This window comes from Rhamphochromis longiceps, linkage group LG22 (assembly GCF_057381845.1).
Source record: "Rhamphochromis longiceps isolate RC_006_pf linkage group LG22, R_longiceps_female_GT1.1, whole genome shotgun sequence".
Taxonomy (NCBI): Eukaryota; Metazoa; Chordata; class Actinopteri; order Cichliformes; family Cichlidae; genus Rhamphochromis; species Rhamphochromis longiceps.
Window position 1 is genome coordinate 3,639,874 of NC_140577.1, and position 22,180 is coordinate 3,662,053.

The following is a 22,180-nucleotide window of genomic DNA, read 5'->3' on the forward strand; positions in this document are numbered from 1 at the left end:
ATCCACCTGTGCGAACGTCTCTGGGTGCACTTCTGTGTGTGTGCGAGAGTGTGAGATAATCTATAATTAAATTCCTGAGTTTAATGGGATTATCTTTGGGAGACAAGCGGCACATCGTCATTGGCATCAATCCCTGTGGTTAGCTATGGGTGAGCGACTAAGAGAAACATATATACAGAAGGAGAGAGAGAGAGAGAGAAATGGGGGCAGATGAGAAAAAAACATGAGGGAGCAACAAAGAGGATTTTTTTCCCCAAAAAGCACTGATGAGATCAAAAAGCAATGAAATGCATGTGAAGTGAGCAAAACAGCGAGGCCATCCAGAGGGACGGAGTAATAGAGGAGCACCTCGCATTGTAATTATCTCATTTTCTGCTGCATTATCGCTGAAGGTTGACAAGCCTTTCCCTCAGCGAGGTCTCCCTTCACCTCCAGCACATCAGTGCTGACCAGGCCAACCAAACAAACAGATTTATCCCTATTAAAGACATAATACAGAGGACCAGCTTGCATATTCACTCATACTCATCTACATGGCTATTTTTACAAGCTTATGAACTGTCCACATCGAATTCCTAACTCATTATCGACCAGAGTCTGATCATTTCGACACAGCAGAACAGCTCTTCCCTGACCTCACGCTGTTTTCCACTGCGGTCAAGGGAAACAAATTAGATTGGATTGGTGTAAGAACTTGTATAGTATACTATAATATACTTAGTTATTTCTTGGATGACTTAAAATGTATCATATAAATGTTTAAAATCTATTTTAAACTTTTTTAAAGGCATTTTTAATGACCAGCAGGGGGCAACACCTCTAGTTGCAAAAAGAAATCTGTTTGCACAGAAGACTATTGGAAAAAAGTTTGGACTCTTCGCTCTATTACTGCAGTAAATAATCATTTTCTGCCTTAGCCACTCATTTCAGGTCATATTGAATAAAATATTATATCAGGGAGTTTTGTTTTGTAAATAAAGTATAGTTGTTAGCAAAGATAACGAAGGCAAAAACTATCAGCATGAGACTCCAAAACAGGATTTCATTAACCGATGAGCGATTTCACAGTGTTACATCCATGCTGTCTATAGATTAAACAAGCAGGGCGCGCATTCAGTGGCTAATACTAATCATATACAATGAAATTTAACATGTTTTGTTAAACAGATACAAAAAATGTAGCACGTTACAGGCTGAATTGCTCATTTTAAAGGTGCCTTGAATTTGAAATCTTTTCCTAATTTTTTCGTTGCTCAAATGGAAATGTCAGCAAGTGTGGAGTGTATGAATCCATGGAGATTTCTGAAGTAGCAGAGAACACCAGGACGCTCTCTGGTTGTGTTAAAACGTGTAAAATGGCCCTTGAAAATGAGCATTGCAGTGACCCTAAAAAGAAAAACAAAAGTATCCTCAGTGTGTACTTTATCTCCCTCTGGTGATCACTGAGGAAAATCTGTCAGTCTATGTGTGGTTTTTACATTTTATTGAACTGGAGCCAGGTTATTAATGCGAATCTCTACTGTTAACCTAAAATATCAGTTTTAAATTCGATTATGTGGCTCTATGTTGTACCTTTTAATGCTAAGATGACCTCTGATTGTGCATCCAGGGACTGTTTTAGATTATCTTTTAAATCATTTTCTTCTCAACCAAAAATGGGTGAAACCACTTCTCTGTTGTCCTGGTTTTGTTTGATCACGATAAAACTGTTTTACTTTCTATTTTAGACACATGTATTTTAAAAAATCAGTGACAAAAAACACAATGAATAATAACAGAAAGAAGAGACATAATTTAACCACAAATCTCGAAGAAAGAAAATGTTTAAAGACCGTAGAATATAAGCTCTGAAAATTGAAAACTGAGCAGAGGATTAGAAATAAGCTTGTGCTCTAGCTCAGGTGGTGAATATAAGAACCTATTTACACCTGGTTGTTGCAGGGAGACAAAGTGACGACAAAGACAAAGTGACGTCACATCCGCAGGCACTAGCTGCACTGTTTTGGCCATGCTGACCTCCCAGGTTTCCTACCATTTTAGCAAGTGCCCCTGTTGCCACAGCCAAATTAAAGACACAAGTTTATGATCGTGTTGGCATTTACTGCAATGTTAATGAAAGAGATGTTGCAACAGTTTGAAACGATGAAACTTTAAAAATCTTTACTCCTACTCATGCTCTCACTGGGAGTATAAATGTTTCCAAGCTGTGACGATGTCACTGCGCAAAGCCACCAATGTGGTGAGCATGATGCCCTCATAGGCTTGGACAGGTGAAGGCCTGACTGGGTGTTTGATCATGTTAAGCAAATTTTTCTATTTTTCTGAGAAAAATATAAAATTAAAAAATATAAAATTTGCATTTCTTACAGATGCAAAATTTCTCAGTGATGTAAATTTCATAACGAGCAGACCTTTGAGTGCCTGCCTGTTTTTTGTGATTGCACAAGAATTTACATTACACCTGCACTGTAATGTAACTATAATGTAATACAGTGTTATTTTAATAAGATTTTTTTTTTAAATAATAAATACATTACCTATTACCTGTGGCCGTGTTGTTTTAAATCAATTACAGAATAAAAGACTAATAAAAGAAAGACTGAAAGATTAATAAAGATTGTATTTTACAGTGATTGGTTTAAGTACAGGAACGTGGTAATTTTTAAGCCATAAAAATTCTCACATACCTTCCACACAAAGCTTGATTTTTTAAAAATTAAAACCGGAAATAAAAACTAAATAAATAATGAATAAAAACTCATGTACCATAACTTTTAATTTATATATTTTTGTGATGTTAACTAAATTAAAGCGAGTTAGAATTAACAAACGCTTTTATACATGAAGAGTAATAAAAACAGAGGAACTTGAATATAACATGGGTCATAGTTCCGCCTTCCGCCTCGGGTGAGGAGGGGTAGTTTACAGGAAGCACCTGAACGTAGCACCGCATTATAGCAAGTCCAGCGGCTGTGGCTTGAAAAGGTAGGCGCTGTAAGTGACGTTAACGATTTATCGGTGGTAAATACTGAAATATCCACAAAAATCACCGGGAGGTGTTGGGCTCATCTTTCCGGAGTTAAAACTGGCTGTTAGTGAGCTGACAGCTCACTCTCCTATACGGTAGTTGTCAAAACAAATGATTTCCTTGAGCTAACTTTAAGCTAGCTTCGCTGTTAAATCTCTGCCCAAAGTTACCGGTACGTTGTTTTTTTGTTTTTATATTTTTGGAAGGTAAACTACAACGTTTAACCCTCTTATTTATAAAGTTTACACACGCGTCTTTTAAGATTGTTTTTGTCATTATCTTTATGTTAAAATACTTTTAAGCAGGTTATTTTGCTGTGGGTGGGGGTCTGGGCGGATGTAACTTTAGGTTAGCTTAGCCTCAGTTAGCGAGCTTCGAAGAAGTAAAACTTTTAATGATAAACTTTTAGCAGATTATTTCCGTGAAAAACTGTCAGCAGGTAGCGACGTTAGGCGTTAAAACATAAAGAAATCTGTACTCAGTTACTGTACAAGTAGCAGGCCTGCGATTAAAATCTTACTGTAAGTAAGTGGACAGCTTCACATGCGGAAGTGAGTGAAAAGCAGCAACACTTGAATGGATTTTTAACCATTTACAGCTGAAAAAGTTGCCATAAATAAGTTGAAGTTGTCGGTGTTTGCTCAGGGTTCTGTTGACTTTTCTATTTGACGAGTCGGTGTTATTAAACTGCTGTTGGTAGTACCTCATACAAAATCTATCTTAAATTTGACAACGAAAGTTGAAAGTGTCTTATATAAAACTTATAAACACTATGCTTTCCTTGAAGTTACCATTTTAAAATTTTTGGATATTTTAGCTTTTAAAGGCGATTCGATTAGGTTCAAATTTTTTTATATAGCATTAAATCACACAGTTGCCTCAAGGCGCTTTATATTGTAAGGTAAAGCCCCTACAATAATACAGAGAATACAGAGAAAATCCCAACAATCAGATGACCCCCTATGAGCAACCCTTTGGCCACATAGGGAAGGAAAAAACTCTGCATCTGCTGCAGCCGGGTGAGGCAACGGGATGGAAAGATATGTAGGATATAAAGCTATACTAGTATCTTGTTTTTTAGCATAAATAAACCATTATCTACATGGTTTATTCTTGCTCACGTTCATTTGAGTTGGTGAACTCCAGTTGTTAGTATTGTTATGGGATGCATTGACTAATTATCTGAACAAATGATAAAATTTATCAATGTCAGGTGCTGTTGTCTGTCTGTTGTTTCCATAGACCGTATAGAAAAGACAGATGCAACCAGCATCATTAATTTTGCATTCTGCTTAGATTTTTAAAGCCACAAAGTTGCTGTTTTGGCTCCTGCTGTTATTTTTAATGTAATTTTATTTTTAGAGTCAGAAGTGACTTTAAGTGGGGGAGTGCCAAATTATATAATAGATGTATAACTCTCTGTATCCCACTGTATTTCTATTAGCACGTTCCAGATTCCTGAGTACTACTGTGAAGTGTCAATTATGATACATTTCTCATCCTCTCCTCCTTCTTCTACACCCTCCACTAACGCTCTCTCCTCTCTTATCTCCATCTCATCCTCTTCACCTAAAGCCTGATCTCCTGGACTCAAGTCAGGGCTCTAGCATAGGAATGTGTATGTCGACAGGCATATTTATATGATTCATGTCAGCAGATCACACATCCAACTGTCCCATCTCTGGGCAGCTGACAATGAGCCGCCTATAACAACTACCGGATATAGGCTAATATTATGTCAGCTAATGGCTTGAGTGTGTATAAATAACACTTTTCCTCTGATAAACAACTTGATTATGTTCTTAAATGGTATGAGAGGCTATTTGCTTAGTGTTAGAGTCTGACAACTGATCCATTTCAAAGAAGCTTTCAGTAATACCAGGTAACACTGGCAAACGCAGGAGTGCTTACCGGCAGAAAGGTTAATCTCACCTCAGTATAGCTGTCATTGGTCAGAAGTGAGATTCACTGACTCATCGACTCATATCGGACTACTTTCACAAAGCTTTACAACCTCCTCCTGAGTAAATAGATGTGGACGCTTTACAGCCGGCATTTTAAAAGCTGTAGTAAACAGCAGGTTGATGGCCTACACTCACTACAAATGAGCGCCATCCAGAACCTTTGTGATAAATCAGGGGTAAAAATTTTAAATATCCCAAAATATTTAACACAAGTCCATTGCTTTATTTCTGATGTATTGCTAATGTTGATATTATTCAAATACCAAATAGTATGAAAACAAAATATTTTTACTCACAAACAGTAGTAGAAATGTGTCGGCCAGCCACAACCATTATTACAGTACAGATAGATAAAAGACATAGCTGTCGTGACATCCTACTCTAGTAAAAGTCCCGTCCCAAGCTTGCGTTTACCATCTTGGTGTGTTGAAACACTGCATTACAGGTGATGGGTGGATCTAAGTGTTAAACTGCAGTTATTGGCAAATGACTTATGATTGACAAGATGTTAGCTAATGAATTTGGCTAATTTTTGGAGTTGGCCTCAAGTGTAATTGAAGTTTTCTTCAGACATAAAAAATGTTATTTTTCTATAAAAACATATTTTCTGTTTTCCCATAAAAGCAAAGTAAACTGACAAGAATACAGCAGTTCAGTCTAACAGCAAGTCTTTTAAACTAACATATTTCAACAATAAGTATTTCGCTAGTCTTGAATAAGGACATCAATACGGGCAACCAAGAAAACTGAGCTATTGAAAGTTGTAGCAGTAGTTGCATCTTAAGGCAAACTGACATCCAAAGTAGTTTAGTATTTAGACGATTTGAGAATGTCCTTCAACATATATAGAATACTAAATATTAATTGTACATTATCTTTCACTGGTCTTTGTAGTCCAACTGAACTCTGCTAAATGGTAAATGGACTCGTTCTTATATAGCGCTTTTCTACTCTATCTGAGCACTCAAAGAGCTTTCTACAACAAATTCATTCGGCCAGTCACACCAATTCACACAAGCACCTTTTCTAAGCTGTTAGTGCCTATCTAAGATTCATGCACATTCACACTCCAATGGATGCGTCGGTTAGTATCTTGCCCAAGGATATTTGGCATGTAGACTAGGGGGAAGCCAGTAATCAAACCACCAATCTTCTGATCAGTAGATGACCTGCTCTACCGCCTGAGCTACAGCCCACCCCTAAGCTAAAATGCTTAGGGTTTTAGAAATGAGCCCTGTAATGAAAATTATCTGGATGCAACTGGGGCAGAAAGGGGCATTGAAAAGACTCAGCTAGCGCTAATTTCCCAAAACTATGTTTTGCTGACAAATGAATTCTGCAGACATAACTGGTGTCTTCATGCCTGCAAATGACTGGCCACCTTGTTTCTGACTCATCAGAGTTCAGCTGAATTCTGGCACTGCAAATTTACCCAAACAAAGAGCCAGTGATGAAGTGGCAGGCCATAGCCCTCTAACCATTGTCCTTCTTAATGAAGCCGCAGAGTGGGTATGAGAGCTGCTCGGCATCAGAGAGGTCACAGGTTCTCTAGTCATTGTGTAGTAAACATCGCGCCACAGACCAGGCAGTGTTTCCATCAGCCAGTCTCATACTGACTCTGCATTTTCATATCACCTGATGCAAACAGGCAGAGAAAAAAGGGCATAAAAACCATTTAATAATTCTTAAACCTGCAACTGAGCAGGTGTTTGGAAAAGTAATTTAATCTACATTTTGATCACCCATAAGCATCTATACATAGTAAATTAGTTAATGCTTCGCCCTCTTACTTGACACAACACAGTGGCAAGTTGAGCATAGTATCAAAACATAACTACATAGAAAATCTTGCATGTTAATATGACCCTTAAAGCTGTCCAGAAATGCATGTAGGTTTTGTCCAGGGGAGTTATGAGAAAACAGACCAAAGAGCCAGTGTAACAATGCCTACTGGCATTACTGTGTGAGATTTTGCTGGTGATATATCCCTATAAACTGGTGCTCAAAGTTGAAAAACAATTCTCAAACAAAATTTTGGCATGAGATTTGGACACTTGATTGATTTGAGTGATGTTTTTAACAACACCTAAATGTGTTTTTTAGCCCTGAAGATAAGGTGAAAAAATAATACAGATGAAACGACACAAAATATAGCCCGTTGTCTACTTTGAGGGCCTGCAACTTGGAAAACACTCACAGTATGAAGCTAAAATTTATACATGACTTCATTTGATATACTAAAGTTGTGTGGAAATTACATGTAGATAAAAATCATTTGATTAAGAGGGTGGTTGGAGAAGTCGTTTTCTCACATTTATTTGCTTCTGTATAAAATCAACCTGTTACAGAGCAGCTGTGTCTGCTTGCACTAAAACTTAATTAAAAGTAACTGGAAATTGTGTCGTAAGCATCGACTGTAATGACTGAAATCTTTTGTCTCATATTGTCAAGGCTTGTTTGTATACAGTTATGTTGCCATGGTTACCCTTCTGCACATGAAGCATTGGTGGGAGGTGCAGAATCAAGAGCAGGGCATCACCTCGCTTATGGAAAGCCCCTGAAATGTAGCAGTTGCACCGGATGCTCAGTTTGATAATGACTGAAGTACAACTACAGCCTATTAATACTTTCATTCTCAGTGATTCAAGTAGATTAAACCTTAGATTATTCTCATAGATCCTTTTAGACTTGGTACAGATTGTCTCAAAAAGTTGCTTTTGTCTTAAAGGCAACACTCATCAGGTGATTTCCATTATGTATAACATATCTAATTACTTTCATTATGGACAAACACCTGATTAAGGTCTGTCAGGGGCTTATTTTGTCATTCCAACAGTCTTCCAGAGACCCCACTTCCCTGTCTCACATCTGTTGTACACTTAGTTACTGATATGTCCTTTTTTCTTAACCAGCATATGCTCACTATGCTACTATGCTAACTTTTGTGGATTTAAATGTGGTGTTTTTAATCATGAAATTAAAACAAGAAGGTGTTTTCATAAGGTGTTGTAGGTGCATTATATCGGTGCACAGTTCAATTTTGTGGATAAAAATAAAATTTTGTGTGAAATAAAAATGATATGGTGATTTTTTTATAAGGTTCTGTAAGGTGCAAAAATGCGATAAATGAGCCATATCAGCCCATTGGTAGGTGGTTACTAGGCAACATGATGACGTTTAAATATATGACATACATAGGAACACCTCAGGGATCTAAGGTGTACCTGTGTGCCAGGTTTGGTAGCTAGCTCCTTGTGGTTTTAGGATCAGTTCAGGGATAAAGAAACAAACACACAGATGGAGATTGTGTTTGTTTTAATAAGAAGGTTTTCTACTTTTCTCCTCCTCAGATGCAAACTATAAAGTGTGTGGTGGTGGGTGATGGTGCAGTGGGAAAGACATGCCTGCTCATCTCATACACGACAAACAAGTTTCCCTCTGAATACGTTCCTACGGTGAGTAGTCTCAAATAACACGAGTAACTTTTTCACTTCCCCAAAGTAATAATACTTGAAATGACAGAGAGCTGATGCACAGCAGCAGCACGGGCCACTTTATTCCTTGTAACACCCAGTGTGCAGGTCTTTCCTGTGGAGTGATACTGATAGATGGGTAAATGCTGTACGTAGGTTACATAAACAGGTTTCTGAAAAAAGTATCGTCAGTATCGACGCCACTGTATTTACAGCATGCACATACCTTTCCAGTTCAGTGAGAGAGTGTCACTCATATTTCAGCTTCACTTTTATTTTTAAAAGATGGGAATGGGTACCAAAACTTGGTAGTAGTACACTGTAATAAAACTCTGGAGTCTTTTAAGAACTGAAAGTACCAAGTTGGGTCGTTTATGACTCTTATATTTTGTACTGAAATATTTTTTTAATGGCTTTTGATGGGCTTCAATCAGTTCTATTAAAAATGCGTTAACACACATCACCTTCAAAGATTACATTTCATTTATATGTACATAAACGAATTGCATGTACTGCGGTACAAGTGTATCATTTTAATAAAAAAACAGGATGAACTTTACTTTGATCAATAACAAGTTTGAATCAAGTCATTGTAGTCAGGCTGTTTGTTCATCCTTTATTTTCATTATGCTGTGTAAAACGATATATAAGCAAACGTCTTGCTTGTAACTGTAACATTTCAAATATTTTGTGCAGATAAATTCAAAATGAAACGTGCTGCAGCAGTAACTCTCACTTCTCTAGGTCTGTTAGGAGTGTTCCACAGCAAAACATCATGTAGTGGTTGAGAAGTTGTAGAAGAAGTGCATTGGCAAATTAGTGATGTGAAACTTTCTTGATGTGAAGCACATATAAATATGTCTTTTTTTTAAATATAAAATCAACAGACTTCAGTAGTCATTTCAAAGCTTTCTATGTGTAAATATGTCTGAATGTAGAAGTAGAAAATTACAGGTCATCCAGGAATTGAATTGTTTGAGACAAGCCTGTAGTTTACTAATTTATGTGTTTCCTGATCTAATTGTGTATCATTGTCAAAGAAATCAAAATATGTGCAGTGTTTCTGTGATATAGAAAACATGTATAATGAGAAAAATATTGGTCCTAGCACAGAACCCTGTGGAACGCTACGACTAAATTTTGGTCAACAAATGGTCATAAATGATACAAAAATATGTGAAATTTCATCAGATAAGTTAAAGACCCGTCCCCTTTAGTTTACCTAGACCAATCATACTTACCTGTACCAGTCTGGTAAGGACAACTTAAGACTGAGTGCTGTAAATTTCTTCATCCGATGATGAACATGTGCACACATCCATGTCCCCTTAAATTTTCTGTGCTCACACAAGCTTTGCCCTCAGAGTTATTATATGTGCATCAACTATGCACGTGCCATTCAAGCAGAGGTGAGGTGGATTCAAGGAACAATAAAACACACCTTTTCAGACACTCAAACTGAAACAAACCTCCTTTTTGCATTTGGTCTCACTGTGTTCATTTATAGTAGGCAAAGTTTGTATGAGACGTTGATGTTTGGTCTCCAGATATATCCAGTGTTTTCTAATAACATTTCTAGTGTTATTATAACTCTTTTGGTCAGCAGCACCTTGAAATTACATCACATATATTTTTCTCAAATATCTTAAACCAGGGGTCGGCAACCTGCGGCTCTTTAGTCCTTCTAATGCGGCTCCGCGTGGTTTGGGAAAATAAATTAGAAGTATTTTGCTGAAGTGTATTTTATTTATGTTAGTTCTTTTTTTTAACTTGTAGTTCTAAATTGGAAGATTATTGTGATATTGAAATATAAAAATAAAATTATATTTAATATTTTTTTCATCGCTCAAAATAAGCGTCACACTCGCGGAAGCCGGTGTACCCACCGAAACGCCATGGATTTATCGAGACTTTCAACCCCAGGCAGGCCAATTATGGATCTTCGGATCCACATTATGTCAGCAGCTGTTCTCCACCGCGAACTATGTTTAAAGACAAACACCGCTCACGCCCCACAGACGACAGCTTACAGTCCTGCGTAAAGATGAAAGTGACTGCGTACAGCCCCGATTTGCAGACGCTGTGCGCAGAGGTTCAGGAGCAGAAGTCCCGTTGTAAACATATCACGGCAGACCCGACGATGTTTCCATGAACACGCTTTTCAACATCTCTTTATTGACCACTTTTCACACACGGTTGCTGTACGCACACAGCCGGCTGTAGCGTTTCAGCCCACAGCCCGACACACACCAACAACAACACAACAGCATAGATGGCACAGACGTTAAGGCGGCGAGGCGTGATTGCGGGTGCCGCTCAGGTGCGTCCGCTTCCCCTGCAGTGGTGCTGCAGACCACGCCCCCCCCCCCCCACACACATTAACCAGGTAAAATACATATTTAGGCAGAATTTTGCAAATATCTATTTTTCATTTTTCAGCAGCATAGTGCTTTTTTTTCTTTTCTTTTTTCAATTATTTTTTAGTCAGGTCAAGGCTCCAAAAGCCCAAAGGCAATATAAGGTCAGTTGTCTTTCATGGAATATTTTTCTCAATATAGATTTAAACCAGTAATGGTCATCAAACATTTTTACATGGAATAACTTGGTTGACCCACTTTCCTCTAATCTTTATTGAAAAATGGTTCCTAAATTAAATTTGTGCTGATGTTACAGTTTTCAAGGTTGACACATGATCAAGCTGGACTTTTCTTTATACCTATAAAAACACGTTGAAAAAAAAACTAAATGTTCTTGATAGAGAGTAAGAAATGTTAGAAAAGGAGACACTACGTTACACTTCGAGGTCTGTTTCTCATACTGCTGAGCCAACAGAGCCAAATATTGATTAAGCTCCACCTTAGATTTAAGCTGACATCTTGATAAATGGTAAGTGGACTGGTTCTTATGTAGTGCTTTTCAGCTCTGTTTATACAACATGGCCCTTTCATACAAACACTTATTGTTTATACTTTAGTGCTTTCTATCCACCACACACACACACTGCTACTGCAATGAACGCATTGCAGATCGAACTTTGCGATTACAGATGAACCGCTCCTAACCTCCTGAGCTACAGCTTCTCCATTAGGCAGAGAGAGGTTGTGACAGTTCACACACAGAAAATGCTACAAGTTAAATGTTGCATATAAAAATGAAGGGCTTAAAAGTTTTTACAATACGCTTGCTAAATGATGACTTATAAACCCTGCTACTGGGTCCAAGCTCCTACTGCATTCATTAAGCTGTCCTCTTTTAATTTGTTACAGTGAATTGTATCTTGGTAGCAGCACCCTTTTGCACTCAAGCATGAAGCTGGATGATATTTTGGTAAAAAGTTCTTTTTCACACCTTCAAGAGTTTTTGCACATCATTTCCTGAAGTTGTAAACTTTCTAGCGCTCGCTGTTTGTTCTGATTCTTGTACACGTTTGTGTCGTTTTTGGTGCGTGCAGTCGGTGGTTTCATGTCTGTACCTGCAGGATTAGAAATGTGTGCTTGTCTCCTGACATCCTGTTTGATTCGTGACTATTCAAAAGTGTTGCGTCACGCTGCAGCAGCACGATGAGGAAGAAGCTTCGCAAGCTCTGCAGCGTGACACAAATGTGGTCCATGTGCGCCTCAGCTCAGCTGATCCGGCATTCTCTGACTCTGTGGTTTGTTGCCATCAGAAAACGGCTTGCTGAGCGTTGACAGGCTCTGCAGCCCTGCTAGAAATATCTGAAATGCCTCCTAATTGATGATGGGTAGGGTCTGTGAGTAGGGACTGCAAACTGATGAGTAATTGTCTTCTGTTTTCTGTTGGTGCCATTGCTTGATCTGTCAGCAGTCAGCACTGTTTGAGAATTGCGGAAGCAACAGTGCTGACTCAACTTTTATCTTTCTCTTCCTGTCAGACTGTCCATCTCACTCACCTCGCTTCCACTCCACTATTTTTAACTCTTCAGTACAAATGTCGTTCAACCAATTCTGTTTGAATTTTTATTACGATTTTTGACGGCCACCAATTACTAAAACAAGATCTTCTTTTTTTTTTTAATGTTAAAAAATGCACTTTTTTTTCCAGTATTAATACGACTGTTACTGATTATTGTTGTCGTATAAAAGCACAACCTTCACATCTAGACTGTTTTGCAGCTTAAACAACAGTAGTATTTGCCATTTTACCTCTTTATGATTCTAAAACCTTATCAAGATCAGAAAGTACTTTGGTCTTTTAAATGCATTAAAGTTTAATGGGAAAATACCTAGGGAAAGAGAGTTAATGATAAAAACCCTGAAAACCATAAATTTCACCCCGAGCCTCAACTCTCGCGGCCCGGTACCAAACGTCTCACAGACCCTTACCGGTCCGTGGCTCACGGGTTGGGGACCGCTGCTTTAATAGGCTCGTTCTTCCCCGGGCTGTATGTTTGGCGTACCTCGTATATGCAGGAATGGTCATGTCAGTATCTATCTATTATTTGTTTATGTACAACTACTTTATTTCAAATGCATTGTTTAAATGCCACATTGTTGTTATGAGCTTTCCCTTTCATATTTAAAAATGCGCTCTGCTTCTTCTTAAACTCAGTCAACAAGAGTAGAAGTGAGGGCATCACGTGACCACCTCTGTTTGCCGAGACTGGACTGTTTGCTTTCTGTCTGCTCTTCTTAGTTTTCTCAGTCCTGTTTGAGCACTTTTAGGCTCAAACAGGACACGGTCACCACAGGGGGTTTGGGAAGCGCATCTGTAACCGGAAGGTCGCCAGTTCGATCCCCGGGCTCTCTGTCCTGGTCGTTGTGTCCTTGGGCAAGGCACTTTACCCTACCGCCTACTGGTGTTGGCCAGAGGGGCCGATGGCGCGATATGGCAGCCTCGCTTCTGTCAGTCTGCCCCAGGGCAGCTGTGGCTACACCTGTAGCTGCCTCCACCAGTGTGTGAATGAATAGTGGCATTGTAAAGCGCTTTGGGTGCCTTGAAAATCGCTATATATATGCAATCCATTATTATTATTATTATTATTATTATTATTATTATTATTATTATTACCCACTGAAAAAAATAATGTAAAAACATATCTTAACGTATTAGCTGTATGTAGTTTTCAGCTCGTCTGTGGCTTCCTACTAATGAAAATATTAGCATAGTAGCTCTTTGCTGTTAGCATAGAGCTCTTTTTTTCCTTATTAGCGCTACATGTAGGAAAACCTTTATATAAGTACTAAAGACTTAACTTTATTATCAAAATGCTGATTATAATTACTGTGATATTTTCAGAATAAAGGTGCTTTTCAAGACAGAAGTGGAAATACTTTCATATAAATGTAAAAAAGGGATATCAAGAACAAAGTTTTATTGTAAAATTTTACTTTCTTTCCTCATAAATGCAACTTTTTATGCTTATTATTTTTTATCATCCGTGAATAGTAATACGATTTTATACACCTCCAACATGATTCAGCAAAAGCTGTGTTATTTTGTTTTTATTGCTTACTGTCACATTGTTGTTATTCCTGTGCAACATCCTGTTCCTACCTGCATTCTCCTGTTGTTAATCACCGCCTTATTACTTAATGTCACCAACGTACTTAATGAACCCTAATCTTTGAGGCTAGTCATCATGCAGCATTAAGTTGAGCAATGTCTTGTTTTAGACAAAACACTTTATTCTCCTGTACGCTTTCTGTTTCATGTTTGCTCTGTGTGTGCGTGTGTGTGTGTGTGTGTGTGTGTGTGTGTTGAGCAACTATACATCAGTGCTGTATTATGTGTCTGCATCGTTTCCTGTCAATCTGCTGACAAACAAGCCACACAGTAAGAAATTAGGAGAGAGTAAGTCTTCTCCAGGAAGTAATTCCTCACCAACAAGTCACCTTACAGGAATCTGATGTCAAACCTGTCACATTTTACAAGGAGTGTGTTTATTGTTTAATTTCAGGCTGTTGTTTGGCTCTGTATGAAACTGAAACGGCATATAAATACAGTTATCGTAACAGCACTGTCGGGACACTGTTCGGCACAGCGCTTTCTTTCCCCACTGTGTCTGCTGTGATCTGTTTCCAGCAGCTTCTGTAGTCTGAGCTCCATCCAAAGCTCTTACCATCAAACCTGTGTCTCTTCTTCTGTCTGTGTGGTGGATGTTTGAGAGGAGGGGCCAGTTACTCAGTGTTTCTGTCCAAACTTGACCTGAAGGGCACTTCTGTCTCTGTTTGTCCATTTCTCTGCGTGTGTGTCGCACACTCTGAACTGTTTCATCAGTCTATCAAACGTCGGGTCAATTCTGCCTCTCTGTGCTCGGAAGAAAAATAAACAACCAACAAACAGACAAGTAGAAGAAATTTTGAACAGTTGTAGCAGCAGCTTCTCTGGACATTAGGTTAGCATTGGGTTAAAAAAAGATGGTAAACCGTCGTGTTAATGCCAAATCCTGTAAAACCAGTTAACAGTTAACTGGGATTTCTTACTGGCTCAGGATCTTTGAGCGTGATTACACATAATCATGATTTGTCTGCATATAACTAAGGCGAAAAGTCTGTGACTTTTCCAGACGTCAGTGCGTTTTCCTGCTATCCTCGGTCATTTGACTGAACTTTCTGTTAAGTTTCAGCAATTAAACAAAAACATTTTACTTTGATGGAAGACCAGAACCTCTGGTGGGTCCCAAAATGTTTTGCGTGCCAGAAAAGCTGTCGTCTGCTGACTCATCTCGCCTGATTCACTTTTGGTGGCGTGCGACCAAAGTGTTTTTTGGCTGTCTGCTTTAGCTGTTTCTCCCTCGACCTGTGGCTACCATCCAATTGTTCTGATGCCTCCAAGTCTGCTGTCACGAGGGTCTCGCTTCACAGCCGTCTGCACAAACAGACACAATGGAGGCTGTGGGCCAGCAGTGACCAGCAGCTCCCAAATAAGATGGGCTTCACGAGCACAAACACCCACTGGTGTGCACCCAACGGTCTGCAGGTCAATCAGCTCTGCCTGTTTAATCATTTCATTTGCAGTGTTTCCAATCTGAATAGTATTTAAAGTAAACTCCTTGTGAAGACTTGTTGCTTTAAGTGACCGAAATGGTTTTCAGTCCAAGACGAGACTAAAAGCTGAGCCTGTATTTTTAAGTTAATGAATAATTGTGTTAAATAACATTACAGTTATAGTTCAAAATGGTGCTGATTGTTTTGTGAAACAGTCGAGCAGCTTGAAACTCGCTGATGAAACATGTCTCTATGAAGATCGTCGTGCAACAAGCATTTCCAGTCAGCTACTGTGACCGTACCTTGTTTTATACTGCATGAGGTCATCACCGTGAACACTCCCTGCTTTAGCGCACGTCCGCCGAGCCAAGGTTAGCAGGCGTGTTGGGACTGGACTGTTTTATTGTACACAGCAGCAGCCTGAAGGTATGGCTGTGATTAAATAAAAGGAAGGACTGAACCAAGATGCAGCAGGTCTGTTTACCTGAACAACAACAAAACAATATTCAGTTTCCATCATTTCATGTAATTTGGTAAAGATCATGTATGCAATAAACTATTTAAAGGGCAGCTGTTTTACCCATTTCCAGTTCCATATCTTTATCATTGGACCCTACTGCAGTAGCTTTGCATGATTCACAGTTCACAATAATCCTGATTTCTTTTACACCAGGCCGAGTAGCTGCACCTCTCAAAAAGAAGGGTTGAACAGCACGTAGGTTGGATTTCTCTGGCCAAGATGGCAATTTTGAGAATAACAGCTCTGAATCACATCATACAGATCCAGACAGTGGTCTTAGATACAGCACACAATGTTAAGAAATCCACTTCACACGTTCTCAACACTGGAAATGATCGGTTTCATGGAGGTGAACGCCTGCGGTGTTTAGTCAGTTTAAATCACTTTCTCATTTTCCCTCTTGCTGCAGTTCGTTTGTGCAGATGTAAATATAATCGCACTCGAGTGCAGACCAAAACAACCGCACCGAGACCCTTTGGAGGACGTCTCTGTGCGGTTCCAAATGAACTCAGCAGTTCGTTTGTGGTGTGAACAGGATACGAGCTCAGTCAGGCCCAATTACCATGTAGATGTTGAAAGTTTGAGCTAAAAAAAAACAACTTCCCGTAGTCACGTGCGGTTATTTCTTTGTATTCTGTGAAGCATGAGGTACTATAGATGTGCACAGGCTAGCAACTAGCCGCCCAACATAAATTGTTCTTTTTCAGTTGACACGTTTAGAAACTGAACTGATTCTGACCGGAGGAAATAAACTGTAGGTGTGAAACCGCTGATGGGTGCGCTCATCCACTGTTTAATGACTTAAAGATTTGCTTAATGGAGCATCATGTGCTCATATTTTAGCCTTTTTAACTTTGCACATTCAACACTGGAGTTGTCTGATTTGTATGACAGCGGTGCTGAACGTCTGTCAAACAAAATCACTAGGAAAGCACTTCCTTTTTCAACGATTTAACAACTCAAGAAGTCTTCTTCCAGTCTACACTTTACTTCCTTTTTTTGTTTTCTGCTCTCTCTGTCATATCATCCGGCTTCTGTTTTCTCACCTTTTCCCCTCTTTGTCCCCCAGGTGTTCGACAACTATGCCGTGACGGTGATGATCGGTGGAGAGCCGTACACTCTGGGACTGTTTGACACTGCAGGTAAAAAAATCTAAAACCATTTCAGTTAATTCACTGTAGGAACACCGAACACACTCCCACGAGCAGTGACTGCCTAATATTTACAGAAAGGTTTTTTTAGTGGAGTTAAAAGCACTACAAAACCTAAAAATAAAACTAAGTCAATGTGCTAACCCTCTTCTGTCAAAAAGATGATGAAAACTTCCTGGGGAAAAAAATGCATCATGAAATCTTAATTTTTGGCTACATCTCACCACCACTTTTGGTAAAACAGGAAGTCAGAGAGTGAGAGTTTTTGGTAGTGTGAGATGTTAGCTGGTGGAGGTGAGACCGAGTGGACTGCGATCTGCTCCACATTTACCTGTCAAATAAACAAGCCACACTCCTAAGATTAAACCTTTACAGTATCCATATGTTTAAATGAAAATACCCGCTGCGTCGTTATGGTGAAGAGGGTGGAAGGTTTTTGTTTTGTAGCACGCTGCGCATGTTCATGTGTGGTCCAAAGTTGGACACTTTAATATGGGCATTGACTCAGTTCTGGAGCCCACCTCAACTGGACCTGAAGCTTTGTTTTGTTTTTTTATCTCTATTAGCTTAATTTTGTCATCTCGTGCCTCTCCCTGCAGGTCAGGAGGATTACGACAGACTGCGACCCCTCAGCTACCCTCAGACTGACGTCTTCCTCGTTTGTTTCTCTGTTGTATCACCTTCATCTTTCGAGAACGTCAGAGAGAAGGTTTGTTTAGCTCTCTCTGTGTTTTTTGTTTCTAGATTAAGATTGACACATGTACATTTTACCTTTTTAAACAAGGGCTGTCAGAATAATCTGTAAACCAAATTATTTACTATGACAAGTTATTGTCTTCTCAGTAAAAATTAATTGAGAACACCATCAGCTTGGTTTTAGATCTAAATTTGTTCACAGTGTAACTTTAAGGACACAGAGGAGGGTTCAGGTCAGTTGGAGTTGCATTTAAAGTCCATCAAGCCTGACCTTGACCTTGTCTTTTCACAGTGGGTGCCAGAGATTTCACACCACTGCCCACGGACGCCCTTCCTGCTGGTGGGGACTCAGGTGGATCTCAGAGACGACAGCAACACCCTGGAGAAGTTGGCCAAGAACAAACAGCGAGCCCTGAGCTGTGAGAGCGGAGAAAAACTGGCTCGTGAGCTGAAGGCCGTCAAATACGTGGAGTGTTCGGCTCTGACGCAGGTACGGAGAAAGAAGTAGTCGTCTGAGTGGGAGAAACAGGCCTTTAGTATCCATGTGAGCTCAGGTCTGAAAAGATAAACTGATGAGGTCAAAGGAAGTTTCACAGTTAAGTCTAATAAGCGTGGCGACGTGTAGCTACAGAACTGTCTGTGTCCAGATGTGAAACTGTAAACGGCTCATTTCCACGTGGCTCCGTGTACTAGGCATGATTCTGGTTACAACTGCTAATCAGCTTTTAAAAAGCACTTTTAAAAATAAATCATCATCAGACAATTACCTGTGAGTATTAAATAGGAACTGAAACTAGTATTTGAACAAGTGTTTACCTGCTTTAAAAAAAGTCTTCTTAAATGTAATTGATTAGTTAAAAACAGAAGACTTTCCTCCTACATGTTAATCTACTTATTCTACATACGGTCATGTTATTTAGTCAAATTCTTTTATTTATTTTTATGTATTTTTTGGTAGAGCTAGACAGAAACCGCCTCCCCTAGCACATTCAGCGAGAGGACAGGAGCTCCGGTCATTAGAAAAAAGTATTTGTTATTTTACTTTGTTTTATTGCAAGTAAATTTGAGGCATGCAGAGATCTGTGGCAGAACTCCACCTCGGTCTAAAAGGATGGCGACGTCGTCTATTTTCATTTCTAGTTTCCTTTGTAGAATTTTCTTTCTTTTTAAATGTGAATTGAATTTTTGAATTTTGAAATTTAAATTTGAATTCAGTTTTTTTTTTTAAATTAATTATTATTTATTTATTTAGTAATGGGTTGTTTTTGTTTATTTAGAGGGGACTGAAGAACGTGTTTGACGAGGCCATCCTGGCAGCTCTGGAGCCTCCGGACACCAAACCCAAAAAGCGCTGCGTTCTGTTGTAGACGCCATGACAAGAAGAAGAAGAGGATAGGAGAAGGTGGAGGTGGACCAGGAGGAGATTATTAACCCAGATGGGAACTGAGGGGGGGAGGGTAGACGCATTTAAACAGTGCCTTCAGCCATAGTGACTTAACGTGGGTGTGGTGTTAGAACGGATAGGCGCTTTGTTTTCATCACCGTAACATGACTAACATGTTTGAGCAACACTCTTCGCTAACCTGGAAACAGGGTTTTAATAATCGCAGGAAGCAGATTGAGCAATAGTAGTTTAAACCTCAGATGCCTTGAAGATACAAACAATGGATGGAGTCACGTTAGCAGCTGAAACTTAACAAAAACTTTTAAAATCATTAAAAAAATCTACAAGGAACTGTATAAAATATCTGAAATAAATGTTGGGAACAATGTGTTGGGTCAGTAAACTGCTGCTTTATATTTGTGACACTTGTGTTAGTGATTGATCTGCTGTTGATTTCATAGCCTTGAAATAATTTGGTAATCAGAGTTTGAACGGCTGTGGTGTACAGTAGCAGTGACGGGCGCTACACTGTTGATCTCAACAATAGCTTTTTTTAATTTGTTAACTTTTCCACGTTAAAACAAAAAAACTTTGAGCAGTATTTTTCCCTTTTCTTTTGTTAACATAAAGATTAACTCTGTTTACAGATTTTGAATTTTTATTTTTAACCTTTAAACCAAAAAATCATATGCAGTTGTGCAGGCTTTGTGGATTTGTGTAAGACATAAGAGAGACACGTGGCACTCGTAGATTTTCAGCTGAGGACTCTCTAAATACAAAAAATAATAACCTACAGGAGAAAAAAGCCTATTTCAAGTCAAACCTGTAGAGCTGCTTTGATTAGATTTGACTGTTGCTCTGTAAGTGCAGTTTTGATGTCCTGGTCAGCGGTGAAGTTAAAAGTATTTAAGGTAGTGCTTTAAAATAATTGTCCAGAGGTGTTTCAGCGTAGCTGCTGAGTGGCTGTGTTTGCTTCTAGAAAGCCTTTGTTGACATTCTCATCCTGTGGCGAAAAATCCTGTGAAACTTGAGGTAAAGGAGCTAGTTTGCTCTTAATGTATCCACAATACAATTCAAGCAAGTCCTTTTGAAGAAAGCAGGACATCTTTCCAAGCAGCTGTAGTTTGATCCCAACACAAGGTCAGATAAATCCTAAAGTAGATAAACCCATCCACCTCTGCTTAAACTGTAGATTTAAATGTAATCAAAAGTGTTGATCATAAGAAAGTCAACATTAGTGCTGTTTTATTCGGTCACTGGTTTCAAAAAAGCAACAAAAAGAGCATCAACAAACATCTAGCCGACACCTTTGGGCAGTAAAAAAAACCTCCTAGCTGTTTCCTCCAAACACTGAAAGAATGAGCGTTTAACCCAACATGCTGGAGTGAACTCACGCCTGCAAACCGACCAGGGGATTCAAACAAGGAACCTTCCTGCTGTGAGGCAACGCTGCTAACCGCTGCAGCTCCAGTAGCCTTCAGTTTAGGATTGTTTGAGAGCCGTGTCTCCTCCTTATAACGCCTCTGCGTGCTGTAGGTGCGAGTTCTGTAACTTGACTTCATCCGTGTCAAAAAGAATAACTGAGACTAAACATTTACTAACTGGGCAGAAGCTGCACGTTACAGGACAACACATGCATTGGTGTGCACAGTAGCTAACAGTGCCTCAATCTGTAGCTGAGAGAAGTTAGAAACTCGATGTTCTCATGTGGATGCATTGCTTTCCAAAGTAACAAAAATAATATTCAGACTCTTTAAGTCTTGAATTGTCTGAGATTTCTCAAGTTCCACCTGGTAACAGGACAAATGTGGGATATTCAGGAAATCTGAAGTCATGCAGTTTTCACCTGACCACAGAAACGGGAATGTTTTGCAAGAATTTGCATGCAACTGCACACAACATTATATAACTCCTAACAATAACTTTTAACTGTAAACATTAGTAGAGATATTGAAAAAGATTGGGCGAAATGTTCCTTTAGAACGAGTCACTGTGTGAAAACTGTGAGACGCGCCTTTTTTAAGTTTCTTAAATGTTTTCCACCTTATTAAACTGTTAAAGTCGACACAGACAAACGGCCCACGTGTGACCTCCTCTTGTTTTGTTCACTCCTGCTTCGCTGCTCCAGGCTAGAACCCGAGGTGGTTCTCTGGTGACTCGTTGGCTCCTCCTGGAGGCCTTAAAGGGGATTAGGCTGGTTTAAAGGATTCTGTGTGTCATTTCATTGGCTAAAATCAGACTGATCAGTGTTTGAGAAGTTAAAGTTGAGTCTTTTAAAGACATCAGTTCTACCTTCATTCATCTTCTAGCGGCTTCACAGTTTTTATATTTCATTTTACTACCTTTAAATAAGGAAGTGCTGCGCTGACCTTTAGAAAAAACCCTCCTCAGTGACTGAATTTTCCCAGTCATTTATTGAAACCTGCTGCTCTGACAGCAAACTTGGACTGAAAGAGTCGGTGCTGCTTGTTTTTATTCATCTTTCATAAAGTTAGTTAAAGCTACAATCAACAAACCTCTGATCTGAGGATGGTTTAAGGTGGTATGACTGGTGAGATGTTAAAGTTCTCTGACACTGATCAGGAGTCAGTAACACATTTGAAACCTTTAAACTGAAATCATTTCCCATTCAAATGAACTGAAATTCCACTTTCCCTCCTCTGTTTCTTTTCTATGGTTGATGATGGTTTATTCTGATTATGTATGGATGATTATAAGTATTATATAGATTTTTTTTCTTTATTGTTTCCTGGTGATTTTTTTTAACTTGGTGTTTCTGGAATTTTAATTCCTTTTCTCTTTAGACGTTTTTTCTGACACTTGATGGTTGAGTGCCAACAGCTGGTTCGAGTATTGCTGGCCGGGTTGAAACTAAGTGATAACAAGCTTCTAATGGCAGGAGAGAAACATGAGAGCCGAAGCAAGAATTAAAGATGTTTTAAAAGATGAATGTTGGAAGTGGTGGGTGTTTGGAAATAATAAAACCAGTACTTGAATGTTTTTTTTTCACTGGGACT

At 39.1% G+C, this 22,180-nt stretch overlaps 1 protein-coding gene across 3 annotated transcripts; it reads left to right on the forward strand.

Annotated features, from left to right (window-relative positions):
• The first annotated feature begins 2,893 nt into the window (after positions 1-2,893).
• On the forward strand, positions 2,894-22,159 carry LOC146643144 (cell division control protein 42 homolog). 3 transcript variants are annotated; one of them, XM_085396139.1, is made up of 6 exons: positions 2,894-2,985; positions 8,343-8,447; positions 17,002-17,074; positions 17,683-17,792; positions 18,072-18,269; positions 19,057-22,159. In XM_085396139.1, the coding sequence occupies exons 2-6, from the start codon at positions 8,343-8,345 to the stop codon at positions 19,144-19,146; spliced, it is 576 nt and encodes a 191-aa protein (XP_085252265.1). In that variant the 5' UTR covers positions 2,894-2,985; the 3' UTR covers positions 19,147-22,159. The 3 variants fall into 3 exon arrangements, with proteins under 3 accessions (XP_085252265.1, XP_085252266.1, XP_085252267.1); XM_085396140.1 differs by having other exon boundaries at positions 2,952-2,994; XM_085396141.1 differs by lacking the exon at positions 2,894-2,985 and adding an exon at positions 2,986-3,123.
• The last annotated feature ends 21 nt before the right edge of the window (positions 22,160-22,180 follow it).